This window comes from Dendrobium catenatum, unplaced genomic scaffold, assembly GCF_001605985.2.
Source record: "Dendrobium catenatum unplaced genomic scaffold, ASM160598v2 fragScaff_scaffold_716, whole genome shotgun sequence".
Taxonomy (NCBI): domain Eukaryota; kingdom Viridiplantae; phylum Streptophyta; class Magnoliopsida; order Asparagales; family Orchidaceae; genus Dendrobium; species Dendrobium catenatum.
In genome coordinates this window covers 17965234-17984528 of record NW_021319178.1, presented here as the reverse complement: position 1 = coordinate 17984528, position 19295 = coordinate 17965234, and the positions used below count along the sequence as shown (strand labels likewise).

The 19295-nt window shown below is 38.5% G+C and overlaps 1 protein-coding gene across 6 annotated transcripts in view; it reads right to left on the bottom strand.

Moving 5' to 3' along the window:
• The window catches only part of LOC110106183 (uridine-cytidine kinase D), a 95196-nt gene extending 81333 nt beyond the window's left edge, over positions 1-13863 (bottom strand). Inside the window, exons 1-10 of one of the 6 annotated variants that reach the window (XM_028696141.1) lie at positions 13553-13863; positions 13363-13478; positions 13129-13255; positions 12875-12973; positions 12732-12800; positions 12512-12646; positions 12348-12416; positions 11695-11750; positions 11424-11583; positions 10378-10542 (exon numbers count right to left, since the gene is read on the bottom strand). In XM_028696141.1, the coding sequence (XP_028551974.1) occupies positions 10378-10542; positions 11424-11583; positions 11695-11750; positions 12348-12416; positions 12512-12646; positions 12732-12800; positions 12875-12973; positions 13129-13255; positions 13363-13478; positions 13553-13705 (1149 nt within the window). In that variant the 5' untranslated portion in view covers positions 13706-13863. Of the gene's footprint in view, positions 1-10377; positions 10543-11423; positions 11584-11694; positions 11751-12347; positions 12417-12511; positions 12647-12731; positions 12801-12874; positions 12974-13128; positions 13256-13362; positions 13479-13552 lie in introns of those variants that run through there. The other 5 variants (XM_028696140.1, XM_028696139.1, XM_020835957.2 and 2 more) reach the window with 5 other exon arrangements.
• Positions 13864-19295: the final 5432 nt, after the last annotated feature.

Sequence of the window (19295 nt, the reverse complement as noted above, 5' to 3'; positions counted from 1 at the left end):
TGGTTGGGATCACTTTCATGTCCCTTCGAAAGGATTGTCTGGAGGTATTGTGGTAAGTTGGAGAAGCAGTTTGGCATCTTTCAATGTTCTAGAATTCTCTTCCCAATATATCATTGGGGATTTGGAAGTGGCTAACAAAAGCAAATGGAGAATTGCTACTATATACGGCAAAGATATTTACAGAAGAAGATATCTTTGGGAAAGGTTGGAAGCTTATGTTAATGTTGATTTTCCTATGGTCATAGGTGGGGACTTCAACTGTTTACTTAACAAGGAGGACAAAAGGGGTGGGAGAAGATTCACATTCTCTTTGGGTCCTAAAGAGAAGAAGACCTTTCTTACTTGCAATGACCTCCATGAGGTAAATTTTGTAGGGCCAAATTTACTTGGTGTAACAACCAATTGGGCAATGACCAGATCCTAGAAAGGCTAGACAGCTTTGTGAATTCTTGGGCCATTAACTCTACTCATGGGTCAGTGGTAAAACACCTTCCAAGAATAGCTTCAGATCATTGCCCCATTATGATGAACATTTTTGGAATTCAAAATTCAACCAAAAGAACTATCAAATTTGAAGAAATTTGGTCTTCATATCCAGCTCCGGCAGCTGTGGTGAGGAAGGCATGGGACATGAAAACTACAGGGAGTTCAACTCAAATGCTCAATTAGAAAATGAAGAGGGCTTTGAAGTCCCTATTGTTTTGGAGTAGAGCAAAGTTGAAGGACTTGAATCAGCTAAAAGAAAAGTTAAAGCAAAAAATTGTTCAATTGCAATTAAAAGAAGGAGAAGATGGATTTCTATGAGTTGAAGACATGTGGTGTTTAAAGACCAAAATCAGTTAGCTCAATTCAACATTATTGCGCCTCAACACTTGGTGGAGGCAGCGATCAAAAGTGAAATGGATGAATGAAGGTGATAATAATCCTAGATTTTTTCAATCATTTGCTAGTGCTAGAAGGAACTCAAATTTTATCTATAGTATAAAAGATGAACATGGAGATATTGTGGAGGATCAAAATCAGATTGAGAACGTTTTGTTAAGATTCTTAAATAGGAAATGGGGAGAAAAAAACTGCTCATTAAACGGGTGGCCAAAACTGAGAAGGATGTTGGATGAGGAGGACAGAGCTTGCTTGAACAAAAGCTTTTCTATTGAAGAAGTGGAGAAAGTGGTAAAAAAATCAGTGGGATTCATTGCTCCGGGGAATGACAGCATATCTTACTCATTTTTCAAAAGCTATTGGTCTATTATCAAAGAGGATGTTTGGAATGCTTTGAACCATTTTTTCACTTCAGCCAATATGTGTGAGAGTTGGAAAGAAACTACCATTGTGCTGATTCCTAAAGTAAGTAACTCTTCAACTCCATCCAATTATAGACCAATTAGTTTGTGCAAAACTATTTACAAGATAGCGGCCAAAGTTTTGTTGAATAGAATGTCTTGCATGATCCCAAAATTAATCTCTAATGAGCAAGTGGCCTTCTTAAAAGGTAGATCTATTTCAGATAACATTCTCATAGCTCAAGAAATTTATCATAAATTCAGAACTTCTAAATCTTCAAATGGGTTTGTTTCATTCAAAATTGACATGGAGCAAGCATATGACTTCATGGGTTGGCCGCTCTAAACAAATCTTTGGAGAGCTCTGGATTTCATGTTTTTTTCTCGGAACTAATCATGGATTGTGTTATGAATCCATCTTTTTCATTGATGATTAATGGAATTAAAACTGATGGGATAAAGGCCAAGTGTGGTTTTCGGCAGGGGTGTCCATTGTCACCATTCATGTACATTATTTGCTCTCAAGTACTATATAATGCTCTATTCGAAGAGGACTCAATTGGCATAAAAATCAGTACAAACGGCCCAAAGATCTCCCATTTGCTTTTTGCGGATGACATAGTGATATTATCAGATGCAAGGTTAAAAGTGTCAAGAAGATCAAAGGAATTTTGAAAGAATTATGTGGAAGGACTGGACATAAAGTTAATGAAAGCAAGTCTGTTATGCTATTTGGTAAAACGGTGAGAAGACGGAAAAGGAAGGCTATTTCAAACATCATGGAATTCAAACCAGTCAAAGAATTTTTCTACCTTGGAGTTAAGGTGGCTTTAAGAAGATTAAGGAGGATGGACTTCCAGTTTATTATTGAAAAAGTGTTGAAGATGTTAAATACTTGGGGTACCAAGTTCATCTCTTTGGCGGGGAAGATCACACTTGTCAAGTCGGTATTGCTCTCATACCCATCTTTCCATTCTACTCATTCTTTGATACCAATTAGTACTTTGAATGAGATAGATAAGCTGTGTAGAACTTTTATTTGGAGAAAGATGAATGGAGGTTTAGGGCTTCATATTCATAATATGAGTTGGAATAACATGTGTAAACCTTTGGAGGATGGTGGTCTTGGGTCGCACTCATGTTCTTCCAAAATGGGATCTTTAAGAGCAAGGCTTGCATGAAAATATGTTCAAGATAAAGACTCTATGTTGCATAAATGTCTATATCCGAAATATGGCAAAATCTGGAATCAAAATGCTAGAAGGAAATCTTGTTCGCCGGCTTGGAAATTAATCAAGAGTGGAGGCAATTGTTTTAAAAAGATAGTTAGATGGGAGATAGCAAATGGGGAGTTAGTTGATATCCTTAATGATATATGGATCATGGATAAGAGCCTTAACATGTGGCCAACATTGGTGGGGATCTTAGATGGTAATGGGGAAATTGTTAACTATTTTATGGTGGAATGAAGATGGAACGTTGCTGTGTTGAAGAAATATTTTGGAAATGAGCTAATAGAAAAGATTTATAAAGTTCAAATTTTTTCAAATCAGCAGGAAGATGAACTGGAGCTCATTCAAGGAGGTTCGGGGAAGTCAATTTCAGCATTGGCTTGTTCGACAGCTAAACAGAACTTTGAAGATTACAAATTCTGGAGGTGTTTGAAGAAAGCTAAGCTAAATGCAAGGGTGGAGACATTCTAGTGGAGGCTACTGAACAATGCTTTACCAACATTCTGGATTTTGCTTTTTATCCTCATAGAGAGAAAGTTAGTGAGAGAAAGTCTGGGAATTCAAAATTTTGTTCCGTTTTTTCAGTTCGTCTTCAGCTGCCCTCAGCTTCCGCGGCTGGTGGGTCCGGTGATCTGCCGGAGATCCGGCGACCAAAGAAGGAGATTATGGAGCGCAATCGTGTTCTCTCGTCGGAATCCTGGGCGAATTACAGAAAAGGTTTTTCTATTCCAGTGAAAAAGTCGTTAGATGCTTTCAATGGAGGATCGAAGACTCTTGATGAATTCAATAAGAATTTCAAATATCTGAAAGCTAAACCTCTGGTAATTAATGAGGGTGGTCTATTGGAAAAGAAAGTTTCACCCGTTCCGGTGATTGGGAAAGGAAAAGATATTCTTAAGGAAGACGGTGGTTTTAAAGTGGGAGCCTATAATAGTCCTGTTTCTGTCAACAAGATGATTGGTAAATTCAATTTGGAAGCTTCATCTTCAAATGGTCCAAAGATCGCTTCTATCAAAAGCTTCAACTATGATTCACTGCCTTCTTCACCGAGTCGGAATGACTTGGTGGCTTCCCCCTAGTTGAATTTTAAATCCAGAAATGAAGATATGGTGAATGAGGAATTGCAGCAAAGGATTGTTGCTGAAACATCTTTTTTGAGCTCCGATTGGTGTAATGAAGTTTTAAAAAATCCTTCTCAACCAGCAATCAATCAGAATAATGGAGAAAACCATTCTGTTTGGCATAAAAAACAGAACATCAAGGTTGATAACTTGGAGCTGGGATCATTTTTAACTGAAGATGGAAAGGGAGTTAAATTACTTGCTGGGAAGGAATTGGAGAATGCAAAGAGGTTGGAGAAAGCTTTCGTTGTGAAGATTTTCGGGTAAGACATTCCTTTTCATTTGGTAAGTATGGATTTAAGAAGGCAGTGGAATAGTTTTGGTAAATTCCACTTAACTGGATTGGGACATGGATGGATGTTATGCTCTTTTGAAGATTCATATGCATTGGGTAACATCCTTTCTGGTGGGCCTTGTGGGTGAGAGGACAAGTAGTGGGATTGGATAAATGGTCGTCTTCATTCAATCCTAATTCTCTCAAAGGCATTTCAGCTTCGGTGTGGATCAGACTTCCTAATTTGCCTCTTCAGTACTGGGATGAGGTAAACATCTGCAGAATTGCTTCTATGGTGGGCAAGCCTTACCTCCTTGATGGTAATATGTTCCAATGGAGTAGAAGGGAATTTGCACGAGTATGCGTTCGCATTCCCTTAGATTTAAAGCTCCCAAAAGGTATTTGGGTGGAAGGAATGACTGGAAAAGTTTATCAAACAGTTGAGTATGAAGGATTTTCGAAAATTTGTGCTGGTTGTGGCAAAATCGGTCATGTTGTTACTAGTTGTAATGAAGTTAGTAAAGACAATGTTGTAGTGAATGAGTTGTCTAATGCAACTGATCTACATGAAGAAAGGAGTCAAAAGACAGATGCTAAATCGATTGCAGATGTTGAGAATGTGAAAAATGATTCCTGGATCCAGGTGAGGCATGGCAACAGAAGAGTTAAGAGAATGGCAGACAGAAAAAAATTTCTTTAATAAGATCTCTACTCCTATGAAAAAGATATATGTTCCAAAAATTGGTCCAGCTATGTCAAAGGAAACTGTTGTACCTGAAGGAGTTTGTGTGAGAGATGAACATTCTGTTCCAGAAAATATTGCAGTGCCGGGAAAAGCTTCAAAAGAAAATTTTGGAACAGATATTCATGTTGGAATTCCAGAAGAACAACATGTTGAGGTAACAAGGGTTGACTCTGCTCTGAAAATTCTCAATAAGTTTGATGTTTTAGCTGTTATGGAAGAATCAAAGCTGACTGAAGATATGGATATTCAAGAATGTGACTGTGCTGAAGAAGGTGAAATTGTGGAAAATAACACTCATAACGTGACAAATATGGAAGCAATGTGTGAAGAAAAAACCAAGTTTATTCACATGAAGGATAAAGAGGTTTCAAACTCTGAGAAGGCTGTGGTTGGAAGTCTATCTTCTGGAAAGAAGATCAAGCTCTTTAAAGAGCTTAAGTCTCTTGGTTCAGGAAATATATTGGAACGGGACAGGAAAAAGGATGGAAGTAAAGCTAAAAAGAATGGGGACCTTCTCCCATCTTTAAGCAATGAATTCGCTGATCTTTTGGAATTGTAGAGGAGCCAAGAAGGTGGAGGCTGCTCTATATCTGAAGGAGGTGATTAAAGATCACAAGGTGTTTTTTGTAGGTTTGATGGAAACTAAATTGAATTCTTTGGAGAATTCTCATATTCTCAGATTCCTGAGTAACAATTGGGACTCTTTTTTGGTCCCCTCTGAAGGATTATCTGGAGGCTTGACGGTTCTATGGAGGAAAGACTTGGCATCTTTCACTGTGGATGAAGTTTCCTCTAAATGATAGTGGGGAAACTATAGGTTTTTAGCAAAGGGATTTGAAAGGTAGCAACTGTGTATGGGAGTAATAAAACCAGTGACAGGAAAGTCCTTTGGGAATGCTTAGAGAAACATTGCTTGGAGGAATTGCCAACAGTGATAGGAGGGGACTTCAACTGTGTTCTATGTCAAGATGAAAAGAGAGGTGGGAAAAATTTATCTTATCTCAAGGAGCCAAAGATCTGAAGAATTTTATGATCAACAACGATCTTCATGAGGTGAGGTCAATGGGACCTAAATTTACTTGGTGCAACAACAAATTCGGAGGAGCTCGTATTCTAGAGAAATTGGATAGATGCCTTATCAATTCAACAGCTTTGAATTCTATCCATATTGCAATGGTGAAACATTTATCCCGTATAGCATCGGACCATTGTCTTTTTTTATTGGAAATTTTCAAACCTCTGGTAGTTAACAGCAAAGAGATCCGGTATGAAGAAGTTTGGGCTACTTACCATGGAGCAGAGGCGATTGTGCAGAATTCTTGGAGCAAATACGCTGGGATGGATACGGCCTCTTCTCTTAATGTTAAATTTAAAAGAACCTTGAGAGCTCTTTTCTTCTGGAGCAAAGCTAAGTTCAAAAACCTTATGTCTCTTCAGGACTGGCTAAAGGATGAAATACAGGTAATTCAACTGGAAGAGGCCGAAGTGGGGATATCTTTTGAAAAGTTGCAGATTTTAAGATTCAAAATTAATGAGCTCAATGTCACTCTTGCACGGCTTAATACCTGGTGGAAGCAAAGAGCTAAAACAAGATGGATGGAAGAAGGTGATTGTAATTCTGATTTTTTTCATGCATTTGCTAATGCAAGGAAAAATATCAACTGGATTAGTCACATTAAGACTATTAATGGCAATATTACGGAGGATGTCAATGAAATTCAGAAAGTCTTTTCTGAATTTTTCAAACTTAAATGGCAGCATAGACAATGTATGTTTGGTGGCTGGCCTGAGCCTTCGGCAATCATTAATGAAACTGATCGATCTATTCTGGAAGCAGATTTCACAAGGGAGGAGCTTCAAGTTATAGTTGAGAAATCTGGTAGTAATATTGCTCCAGGTTTGGACGGAATAACTTTTTATTTCTTGAAGAATTTCTGGAAATGGATAGCTGATGATGTTTGGCTAGCAGTGAGTCAATTCTTGTCTTCTGGAGATATGCACATGTCGTGGAAAGAAACTCTTATTGTATTGATTCCGAAGATTCAAAATCCTCAAGAGGTAACCAATTATCGGCCTATTAGCTTATGCATGACTATTTATAAAATTATTGCAAAGATGCTTTTGAGTAGATTGGAGACGGTTATTCACAAAATCATTTCAGTGGACCAAGCTGCCTTTATCAAAGGGCGTTCCTTGTCTGATCATGTACTATTGGCACAAGAGGTCTTCAATAAATTTCGATATTCTAAAGCAAGGAAAGGACTTTTGGCAATCAAGCTTGACATGGAACAAGCTTATGATAGTATGGGTTGGCAAGCTTTGAGGAAAGTGCTCTCTCATTTTAACTTTCCTAACAAGTTTAAGGAGCTTATTTTACAATGCATCTTAGATCCTAAATATTGCATCTTGATCAATGGAAGGAAAACTGATTGGATAGAAGGGAAATGTGGGTTTAGGCAAGGATGCCCTTTATCCCCTTATTTGTTTATTTTATGCTCCCAAGTCCTATCAGATGCTCTATATGGTAGGAAAGGGGCTGCGGGGATCTCTATTTCCCCCAATGCTCCTAGAGTGTCCCATTTGCTTTATGCGGACGATATTTTAATCTTCTCGGAAGGCAAGATTAAAGTTATTAAGGAATTGAAGAATATCATTAATAATTATTGTTTATGATCGGGCCAGAAGGTTAATATTTCTAAATCCATGATTCTTTTTGGGAAATATACTAACCATAGAATTAAGAAGAAAATCTCTAATCTTCTTAATTTTAAAGTGGTTAAGGAGTTGAATTACCTTGGTGTAAAGATGACCATGAGGAGATTGGTATCTTCGGATTTCTCTAAGTTGATGGAAGTTGCAGCTAACAGATTAAACATTTGGGATCAAAAGTTCATCTCTTTGGAAGGAAAGGTGGTTCTCATCAAATCGGCATTCGTCTCCCTACCAATGTTCTTAACTTCAATTTCTCTTGTTCCTTTGAGTATTCTTAAAGATTTTGATAAAATGTGTAGAAGCTTTTTGTGGAAAAAGAAAGATGGGAATGCAGGTCTTCATTTTGCTTCTTGGGATTGTCTTTGCAAGACTAAAGAAGAAGGCGGTAGAGGTTTATTTTCAGCTGTGTCAAGAGTTGGTCCTCTACGGGCCAAATTGGCATGGAATTTTTGTATGAAGCCAGCATCTTTATTGAATCAAATACTAAGAGCAAAGTATGGAGAAGATGTTTGGACGACTCCAATGACAAGAGACTGCTCTCCGACGTGGAAGATCATCACCATGGGAGCTTATTATCTTAGAAACATCGTTAGATAGAATGTTTCTAATGGTAATTCTATTAATTGGATGTTTGATAGTTGGATTCTAGATAAATGTGTTGCAAAGTGGCCGACCTTTGTTAACTGTTTGGAATCAATGGAGTTCAAACTCAACTCTTTTATTTTGGAAGGAAAGTGGAATACTGATCATCTTCAGTTGATATTTGGGGAGCAGCTGGTACAACTTATTACTCAAATTCCCATTGATGCTGATAGAAGGTCTGATCTTATGGAGCTTAAATCTAAATTTTCTAGAAAATCAATTGCTGCTTTGGCTTTTCAAGCTTTGACAGATCAAAACGGAGGAAATGCCATCTGGAATTGGATGAAAAAATTAAAGCTAAGACCAAAAGTTGAGTTATTTTGGTGTAGGCTTTGTAATGATGTCATTCCTTCTAATAATTTTCTATTTAGAAAGAGATTGAGTTCCTTCTCAGGTTGCCCGAGAGGTTGTGAACAAGAGGAGAATGGATGTCATATTGCAGGGAATTGTGGTAAGCTTCGAGATGTGATTGCTATTCTCAATAGCTGGGGATTCAAACTTCCTGTTTTTGCCAATCTTCATGAATGTTTGGCAGGATTAAAGAAGCTTGTTGGTAAGAACTCTTTCATTGCAAATATGTATTGCACTACTACTTGGCTTGTGTGGAAAAGTAGATGTAAATTGATTCATGATGGCATTAAAGACTCGCTCAATTATTTGGTGGCAAATGCTGTTTCTACAGCAACCGTAAGCAATTTTATTAATTCTGCTCCGGACAACTGGGATACTAACCAGCGAAAGCTGTCTTGCTCTTGGTATCCTCCTCCACCCGGGTGGATAAAAATAAATGTAGATGCTTCTATTTTAAGAAATAATGTAGCTGGTTTTGGAGGTGTGGCAAGAGATGATAAAGGAAGATTTCTTATAGCTTTTGGAGCAAATCTTTTGCATTGGGACATTGCACAAATTGAATTGATGGCGATTCTCTACTTCAAGAATATCACTCGAGAGTGGATGTTTGAAGCTCAAGGAATCATCATTGAAGGGGATAATTCTAATATTATAAAACTTCTACAATCGGATATGAAGACTTGGAAAGTTAGTAACTGCATTGATGATAATTTCGCTTTCCTTCTTAATTTCAACCAAGTATTGTTTTCTTTTGCTAAAACAGACTGTAACAAATTACGGATGTTTGTGCTAATTTGGCCTTAAAGAATTCTTTTGTTTGGGAGGATATTAGCTTTGATGAAATTCCTCCTTCATTCTTGTTATGCTTGAAGGAGGAATGTAATTCTTTAGGTTTTTTTTTTAGTAGCTTGTTTTAAGGTGGTTTTTATTTTTATTTTAATGCAATTTGCATTTCATCAAAAACAAAACAAAACAGCTGCTGTCCAAGGGGATACAATGAAGTAGAAGATTCAAACCATATGACTGTAAGTTGTAAAAAACAGAATGAGATTATTCTACTTCTAAATCAATGGGGGTTTAATATTCCAATGGCTACTTGCTTTGAAGATCGATGGAGTTGTATGAGGAATACAAATCCTTTTATGGTAAACATATTCTGTAACATTGTTTACTTTACATGGAAAGGAAGGAATGAGCTTGTCCATGGAAAAACTGAGAGGTCTGTTATTTATATAGCTTCTGAATCAGTCAATTTTGTAGCTGTTAACAAAGGTTTCGAATGGAGCACTTCGGGAAGGTTGAATGCCAATCAGCACTTGTTGTTGGACAAAGCTTGGCATCCTCCGCCACCCGATTGGATCAAAGTGAATGTTGATGCAGCATTGTTATCATCCTACAAAGGAGGGATCGGTGGTGTATTCAGATATTACAAAGGAAAGTTCCTTTTTGCTTTTGGTAAAACATGTGAACATTGGGATAGTGCTTATTTGGAGCTTTTTTCTATGAAGACTATTAAAGAGATGATAAAAGATTGGATGATGGAATATAAAGGCATCATGATAGAAGGAGATAATGCAAATGTTATCAAACTCATCTAAAATTCTTACAAAAAAATGAGAAGGAGATTGAAGAGTTTTCTTCTGTTAAAGATTTTAGTTATGTAATCTTTAATTGTATAGATAGGAGTGGTAATAAGTTAGCGGACTTATGTGCTAACTATGCCATTTTTGTTCCTTTTGTTAGGATGATTTAGTTCTTAATAAGGTTCCTCCTTCATTTTTAGATTTATTGAAGGAGGAATCAGTAGGTGATAGTTTGTAGTTGGTTTTCTTGGTTTTTTATTATTACATTTATTGCTTTATCAAAAAAAAAAGAGAGAATTACTACTAAGGGAAAAACTGATAATCAATTAGTTTTAAAGGCCAGGGTCTAGACTTCCCAATAATGTGGCTATAAGTTACCAAGACATAATTATCAGAATAAAAGATTCAAAATACTAGCAATCAGAGAGGCATACCTTTCTACTTGTACCCTTCAATACCAAGAATGTCTCATTGAGCGTGTCAATGCTTTCTAACGCCATAAGCAGTTGACCATCAACAATTGATGTACAAGAACGCTTGAAACTGACAACAACATTGTATCCTAACGCAAGCAAGCCACCTAGGGTGGTTCTTCCCACCTGCAGAACAGGATGGATATCAAAAGGTAAGAAAGCAGCTAACAAATATATGTGGAATCATTGGATAAGTCCAGCATGTTAGATGAATTAAGGTTTAAAAGTGTTTGTTCTGAACTGCAAACTGGAAAGTTTGACCTGAACTACCAAAATCAGAACAAGCAGAAAGATAATTCATATATGGTTCAATCAAAAACTAACCATATAAAAAGTCTCTAAATGACTTCACCACAGAGCGGAGAGTCAAGGAGTGGACTCCACATAGTTAGAGGTATTGGTCTAAATATTGAATTTCATGTCAGGTTGGGAAGAATTCATTTAATTGGGTGGAGAGAAATACAAACAGGAAAATCACTTGTTCACAGCTCATGTTGGGGAATGCATGCTAAAATTTCCATTTAACATAAAATGGAGTATCCAACGCAAGGAGCTCCAGCAAATTCAAGGTCTGAGAAAATTTCCAGGTAACATAAAACAGTATTTTTTTTTTTAATCTAGCGTGATAAAATGATGCAGCTTTATAAGCCTATTTCTTCAAAGAAAAAATGAAATTATGCTGGATTAAATGATTTCACAAGGAAATTTGGTAACAACACAATGGTTGTCCTAAAATGAGGTTTTGATTGAATAGGGTGTTTTCATTTACTTATAGATATTCATGTAGAGAGTCAAAAACGTTTAACGACGAGAGAAATATTTAAATACTTGATCTGCATAAGTAAAAATAATCAGTTGAACTATACCACTATCTCAAAATGTTGTCAAAAAATTAATCTAAATAATAGATGCAGTATACGGATTGCTTAAAAAACCAATTTAAAGATTGCAAATTAAATTAGTTGCAAGAGATAATATCATTGAGGAATTATCTACTTTCCATGTACCTCAAATTCAGCTTTTGGTCGAATAATAAAGTTCTTGTCCACAATCCTCTGGTCACCTAGAGAAAGATAATATCTTATACCAGACTGTCGAACCTTTATCCAATCATTTATCCTGGCTTCCTCACTTGCACAGGGTGGACGAAGATACATCTCAATAAAGCTGAATGGAGTAAGAAAGCAATTCATAATTAGCATTAAGTAATAACCACCCCAAAGTAAATCGCAGGTAAAATGTCAAGCATGGTTCAAGAGAGTTCATTTAAGAACTTACTTCTCAGTTTCCACTTTATGTTGATCAGAAAAGTATGTTATGTGTTCCTTAAGGGGCTGTCCAGAAAGCTCAATTATCAAAGAAAATCAGCAGTGAAAAAACAAATATGTACATCAATATTTATAGATATCCGCTGTTTACATTTGCACGGCAGAATTAGGAGAATACATGAGCAAAGATGCATAGAGGCAATTATGGAATTAAATTCAAACAACAGCATCTTAGACAAAGTTTGAAGAAACTTATGCAAAGATTGGCATAGTTTTAGTTGTTAGAGAAAAAGTAGCAATGCTTCAACACTTGGATGTTTAGTTTTTTATCAACTAAAACGTTCAAGCTTAAAACTAATCAATAGATGATAAAAATTTCTTGATTAAGTGCCTTCTATTTTTTCTTTCCTCTCTTATTCTCATGGAGGATATCTATATGTGATGTTCCTCAAGGTCTCCAAATTATCTGATAATATAAATTAAAAGACTTCTAACACTATTTAGGATAGCTTACTGTGAAATGTACAATACTACTCAGTGCCATTGTTCAAGTGGACGTAGACCATCCTTCTAATTTTGCATAAAACTTAAAGCACAATGGTTTAGAAATGTTATCAGATGGAATATTTTATCTTTTGCAGTATTCCGGGATGATTTGCAAACCTCGCTTCTGCACTTCAGCTTATAATAAGCATCTCTAAATGATGAAACAAAGCTATTATTGATTCTGATCTGCACAATCATAATCAAGTTTTAATGAGAAATAAGCAAAAAATCAGCTAAGTAACCTACATTTTAAAGAGCAATGAGTGCAAATAAGCAGTCACCTGAGCATGATGAAGGTCAGGTTCGATGTGCTTCCTGAAAAGAGGAAATATACTGTCAATGAGGTAGTCTAGTGAGCATGAGTCTCCTATGTCATGACGAACTTTGGATAGAAGGCTAAAATGAACACCTCCAACCTAAGGTTCAAAACATATAAAGTTACAACATAAAAATAACAAGTACTCTCTCCCAAAAAGATAGTTATTCACCCATGAGTCTTACCACAGCAACCCTAATGTCCAGCAGAGACCTAAGTGTTGAATGTAGAGCATAAGCACCATCAACAATTACCTGAAAAGGATTTCATAAACTTATGCGTGTAAAATAAATAATGAAACCGGTAGAGATTACAAATAAGAACCTACCACTCCTGATGGAGATATCTTTACTGGCTTCAGGCCAACACGTTTCTTCTCTTGGAAATCAAACAAAGGAACAAGTGTATCTTTACCATTCACCAAATCCTAGTCATAAGAAACTAATTCATCAGACCCATCCATCACTGGGAGCAATACAAGAACAGTCACAGCTTAGGGCATATAAGACCACACTCCATTTCACGTTAAATTGCAACTGAAACTCAAAATCTGCAAAAGTGGCAATTTTAAACCAACCGAACCTCTAGATTATGCACGAGAGCATCAAAATCTATTGAATCCAGGTCATTCCCATCATCAAGTCCATTGCGATAGTTCTCCATGGAAATGACAACACATCCAAGGAGCAACGCAACCTTCTCAGCTAAGCTATCAGAACAACCGATGGCAAAAACGAGACAAAGTGCAATAAAATTAGCCCCGTTTCTTTGATCGAGGAGATTGCATAAGTTGAATATGGACGTCAGAGGTGTCACCTAGTCTTACCGGAGCCGCTGGGGCCACCGATGCCAACTGTGACTGCACGGCCCTCTTTCTTCTCGCGAAGCTCCTGGATGGCCTTCACCAGGAGATAGTAGCCGTGATCGAAAGACTGTAGGATAGATTTGGTTACCTAACTAAATCCAGGGAATCACGGGAGAGAGAGAACCAAAAAGCGAACTTTACCACGTGGAGAGGGAGGGCCTGGATAATGGACGACGACGAAGAGGCGGCAGCGGCAGAGGAGGAAGAGTTTGCAGGTGGAGGAGAGGTAGGAGAAGAAAAGTAAAGGTCTCGTCCCTCTTCTTCTAGAACCCTTTGTAGGAGATCGTCCTCCATGGAGAGCGGTAGAGAGCTCGGAGAAGTAACTGATGCGGTTCTGGACCTCTAGTCTCTGTGCTATGAAACACGGAATGTTATATCCGAACAGGACTGGCCCGGTCCAGGCGGGACCGAGGGAGCAGACCGCTGAACGCCCCTTCTCGCGCGCTCGTAGAAAGTATTCGCTTGAGTTGGAAAAATTATTGAGGCTGGACAGGATACGGAGCCTACATCATGTTTGGTATCTAGCATATAGTGATAGTGATGTGGCACATTTTTATTGGTCTATGAATATATTCGGTGTCCGGATACAATAATTACTCATTGCGTTGGGAAGCAGCTCGGGCCAGAATTCTAATAAAATAAAGCTAATTGGCTTAAAAATATGTGTATAATTTTTATGTAAAACATGTATTAGAAGAATTTATATACACCTGTACAAATTGTGTGATTTCATTTTATTAGTGTTGCGTCCAGGAGTATTCGTTCCAACTAGCTTTTGCCTCGAGATTCGTGCCCGATCAAGAGAATTTTTGTGATGCCGTATCAATTAGAGTTCGGACAAAAGGACACATATTTTGCACACGAGAAACTCGAGTGGCTCCCAAGTTATGATTTTCCTCTCCAATCACGATTTCACCTCCTCATAGATCCCTGCCCTTGCCAACCTATCTCTCTATTTAGGAATGATACATCATCAAAAAAATTTCATGATCGGGCACAAATATCAAGGCAATATCAAGTTGAAAACTTCCAAAATAAAATTTGTGATCATCTGAAATCCGATTTAAGCAAACTTTCTGTCGAACTAAACGTCTCGAAAACACGAACCCAACGACACCAAATTCAACTCAATCTAAGCCCAAATGGATTCAAATTAAGGGCCCGAAGCGACGTTCGGAGGTTCAAACGATAGTTTGGATTACCAAACGGTTTTCAAATGTGACATGCTTATAATCAAATCAAGTGGCTCGACGAGACGAATTCAACGAGCCTAAGATCACGGAATTCTGACATCATTAAGACCTTCAAATGTCTAGCGAACGGCGCATGATCAAGGGTTCCAACATCGGTCGTCCATCCAAACCACTCCTCATATACCCTTGATCTTCCTCCTATTTACAGTGTCGAACTAAACGTCTTGATAACACAAATCCAATGACACCAAATTCGACTCAATCTAAGCCCAAATGGGTCCAAATCAAGGGTCTGAAGCACTGTTGGGATGTTCAAACCATAGGTTGTATTATTAAACGGTATTCAAACATTACATGTTTCTAGTCTAGTCGAGCTGCTCGACAAGGCGAATCCAATGAGCCCAATATCACATAATTCTGACATCATTAAGACTTTCAAATGTCTAGCGAACGGTTTATGATCAAGGGATCCAATATTTTCCAAACAACTCCCTATATACCCTTGATCTTCCTCCTATTTGTAGGTCAAGTCACTCTCTGAAATCTATAAATAGACCCCTCAATTCTCATGAAAGGGGACCCAAAGCAAGAGGGCAAGAGAGAGATTGAATATCATTAATGCCTCCTCGAGCACCACCCTAACTTCTGCCGGACCATCGCCGAACGCTGGAGCTAGGCCGGACCATCCCTAGATGCTAGAGTTCCGTCGAACCACCGTTTGATGCTAAAGTTCCACGGGCCAACCGCCTGATGCCGAAGTTTCGCTGGACCACCTCTAGTGCTGGAGTTCCGTCGAACCATCGCCCTACGCCGGTGTTCCATCGGACCACTGCCCAACGTCGGAGTTCCACCGTACCGCCGTCCGACGTCAGAGGTCCTTTCGACCACTACCTGATGCCGTAATTCCACCAGACCATCGCCTTACGTTGGTGTTTTGTCAAACCATCGCTGAACCATCGACTGAGGCCAGAAGTTTTGCCAGACCACCGACATAAGTCCAAGTTTTTCCATACCATCGAATAATGCCCAAATATCCTATAGACCACCGCCTTAAGATTATGGTCTTTCTGACCCCTGTCTCGTGCCAACTACGGTCCTTCCGACCTTAGTCGCCTACTATGGTCCTTCCAACCTCCATCGCGAGATAATGTTCATTCTAACCCCTGTCTCTTATTGACTATGGTCCTTTCGACCTCCATCGCCTACTATGGTTCTTCTAAGCTCCATCGCTGGACAATGATCTTTTTTACCCTTATGTCTTGCTAACTATGGTCCTTCTGACCTCTGTCGCCTATTAAAGTCCTTCTATCCTCAATCGCCAGACAATGGTCTTTTTGACCCTTATCTTGTATCGACTATAGTACTTTTGACCTCTGTCCCTTTCTATGGTCCTTCTGACCTCCATCACCTGACAACGGTCTTTCTAACCCTTATCTCCTACAGACTAAAGTTCTTTCGACCTTTATCTCCTGCTACAGTCCTTCCAACCTCCATCACCAAACAATGGTCCTTCTAACCCATATCTCCTGTCGACTATGGTCCTTCTGACCTCCTTCACCTACTACGATCCTTTTGATCTCCATCGCCAAATAACAATCTTTTTAACCCCTGTCTCCTATCGACTACGGTCCTTCTGACCTCCATTGTCTCCTATGATCCTTCCGACCTACATCGCCAGATAATGTTCTTTTTGACCCCTGTCTTTTGTCGACTATGGTCCTTCCATCCTCTATTGCGTACTACAATCTTTGATAGGTCCTTTAAAACTCCATTGCCAAACAATAATCTTTTTGAACTATCTCCTACAACCTACGGTCCTTCCAAACTCCGTCATGTTCTACAATCTTTCTAACCTCCATCACCAAACAATGGTCTTTTTGACCCCTATCTCCTATCGACTATAGTCCTGCCGACCTCCGTCACCAGCTACGATTCATCTGACCTCCATCACTAGACAATGGTCTTTCTAACTCCTATCTCCTGCCGACTACTGTCCTTCCTGCCTCCGTCATCTACTACGGTCCTTCAAATCACCATCACCAAACAACGGTCTTTCTGACCCATATCTCATGCCGACTATGATCCTTCTAACCTTCGTCACCTACTATGGTCCTTTCGACCTCCATCACTAAACAATGATCTTTTTGGCCCCTATATCATGCTGACTACGATCCTTCTGACCTCTATCACCTACTACAGTCCTTCCGACCACCATCACCAGACTACGATCTTTCTGACCTCCATCGTTCCCCTAGTATGGTTCTGCCAACTAAAAGAATATTTTAATACTAATTCTTCTAATTTCTACCATATAATATGATGTATATTTCCTACATCAACCTAAAGCCTTCCCCCCAAGAAAGGGATTCATTTGTAATCAACTGCAAATAATAGTGGATTCATTTAAACTGGGCCTAGCCCCATAGTTTTTTTCCCTTTTTAAGGGTTTCCACGTAAAAACTCTGGTATCTCTTATGAATGCTACACCCTCTCTTTTATTTTCTTTTGTGTTGGATCATCGTACAAAGCTAAGACATTAAATTTTATATTTCTCTACTGTTGTGAATATTTTGGGAAGCAAAAGTTTGGTGTCATTTGTGGGAACATGGTTTCTTACTGAGGGCAATTTTTGCTCCAACATCAAAAGGCCATTCATGAAAACTTCCTGGCATCAGCTCTGACATACAACCTCAAATATGTCATACATCCTTGGTGGATTCTCTCGACCCCTTTCATATATGTTAATGTCATCGAACAATACTCTAACATACAATCTTGGATAGGTCATATATCTTTGGCAGATTCTATTGACATCCACTCTACTAAACGTTCAAGCATCTCCTACAACTTCCTCTTCAAAGAAAGATTATAACCTAATCATCATCAAGCCTCTACTCAGTTGACACTCTTAGTGTGTCGCCAGACAAGTGATAAGCCATCATCGACTACTCACTTTACTACTATTAGTATCACAACCTCCAACTATCCCTTTCAGCTCTCCACCCGTCGTGGGACTTCTACCTGTCGTTGAACTTTTATAGGACTTCTACCCAATGGCGAATTACCACTAATTATTGAACTTTCGTCGGATTTCTACCTGATGTCAAATTTTTACCCATCGTCGGAATTATTCTTGTCACCATACTTACATCGAACTTCTACCCGATATTGAACTTCCGTCTGTTGTTAGACTTCTGTCTGTCTAGGACCTTCGTTGAACTTCTAACTGACGCCAAAGTTCCACCTATCATCGAACTTTTGCCTAGCAATGTACTTTCATCGGACTTCTACCCAATGTCAAATTTAACCCATTGTCAGACTTCTATCCATCGCAGGACTTCCACACGTTGTTAAACTTCTATCTATCACTGGACTTTTGTCGGACTTCTACCCGACGTCAAACTAGGGCCCTTCCGACCTCTGTCTCTTGACAACAATCTTTTAGACCTCCATCGCCTACTGACTACGAATATGAATCTCTCTTGGTTATAGGATCTCTCGAAGAAGGGACATCACTTATCTAAAGATAGGGGAATGCCTCTTTTATAGAGAGAGGACTGAAGGGGAGAGAATGAAAGAAAAGAGAAAAGGAGGAGGAGAATCTTACTTAGTGAGAGGCCCTGATAGGAGATATTGCCTGAATAGAATTAGGGGAAGGCCTCATCTTGAGGAGAAAAAGAGGAAAAAATTGGAGGTGCAAGAGTTTCATACCCTTAGGGGGTATTTATAGGTAGGAGGGGAGTTGAAAAAAAAAACTCCTTAACCGCCAGTGGTTAGCCAACCAACGACAATTAGCTGAACTTCCAACCACTCATGTACTCAAAAAGACAGTACGGTCTAAAGATAGACCATTCTTCACCCTTGATTTAAGATACACGCGGCATTCACCCCCTCCCAATCAAGGCAAAATTAATTACAAGAGGATTCAAATCAACATCTTCCACATAGGTTAACGTCATCGAGCAGTGCTCTGATTCACAACCTCATATATGCCACATATTCTTGGTGGATTATCTTGACCTCTTCCACAGAGATTAATTTTATTGAGTAGTGCTCTAACATACAATCTTTGATAGGTCACATATCTTTGGTGGTTCTCTCAACCTCTTCTATACAGGTTAATGTCATCCAACAATACTCTAATATTCAATCTTGAATAGGTCACACATCCTTGATGGATTCTCTCAGCCTATTGTATATAGGTTAACATCATTGAGCAGTGTTCTTGCATACAACCTCAGATAGGTCATACATCCTTGATGGATTTTCTTAACCCCTTCTATATAGGTTAATATCATCGAGCAATGATCTAATATACAACATCGGATAAGTCATACATCATTGGTGGATTCTCTCAACCTCATTTATATAGGTTAACATCATTGAGCGATGCTTTGACATATAATCTAGGATAAGACATACATTTATGGTGGATTATCTCAACCTCTTTCTTATAGGTTAAAATCATCGAGCAGTGTTATGACATGTAAACTCGAATATCTAATACATCATTGGTGGATTCTCTCCCTTCTATATAGGTTAATATCATCGAGTGATACTCTAACATATAATCTAGGATATTTCATATATCTTTGACAGATTCTATTCACCTCTACTCTACTACACATTGAAGTATCTTCTACAACTCCCTTTTCAAAGAAAGATTTTAACCTGATCATCATCAGACCTCC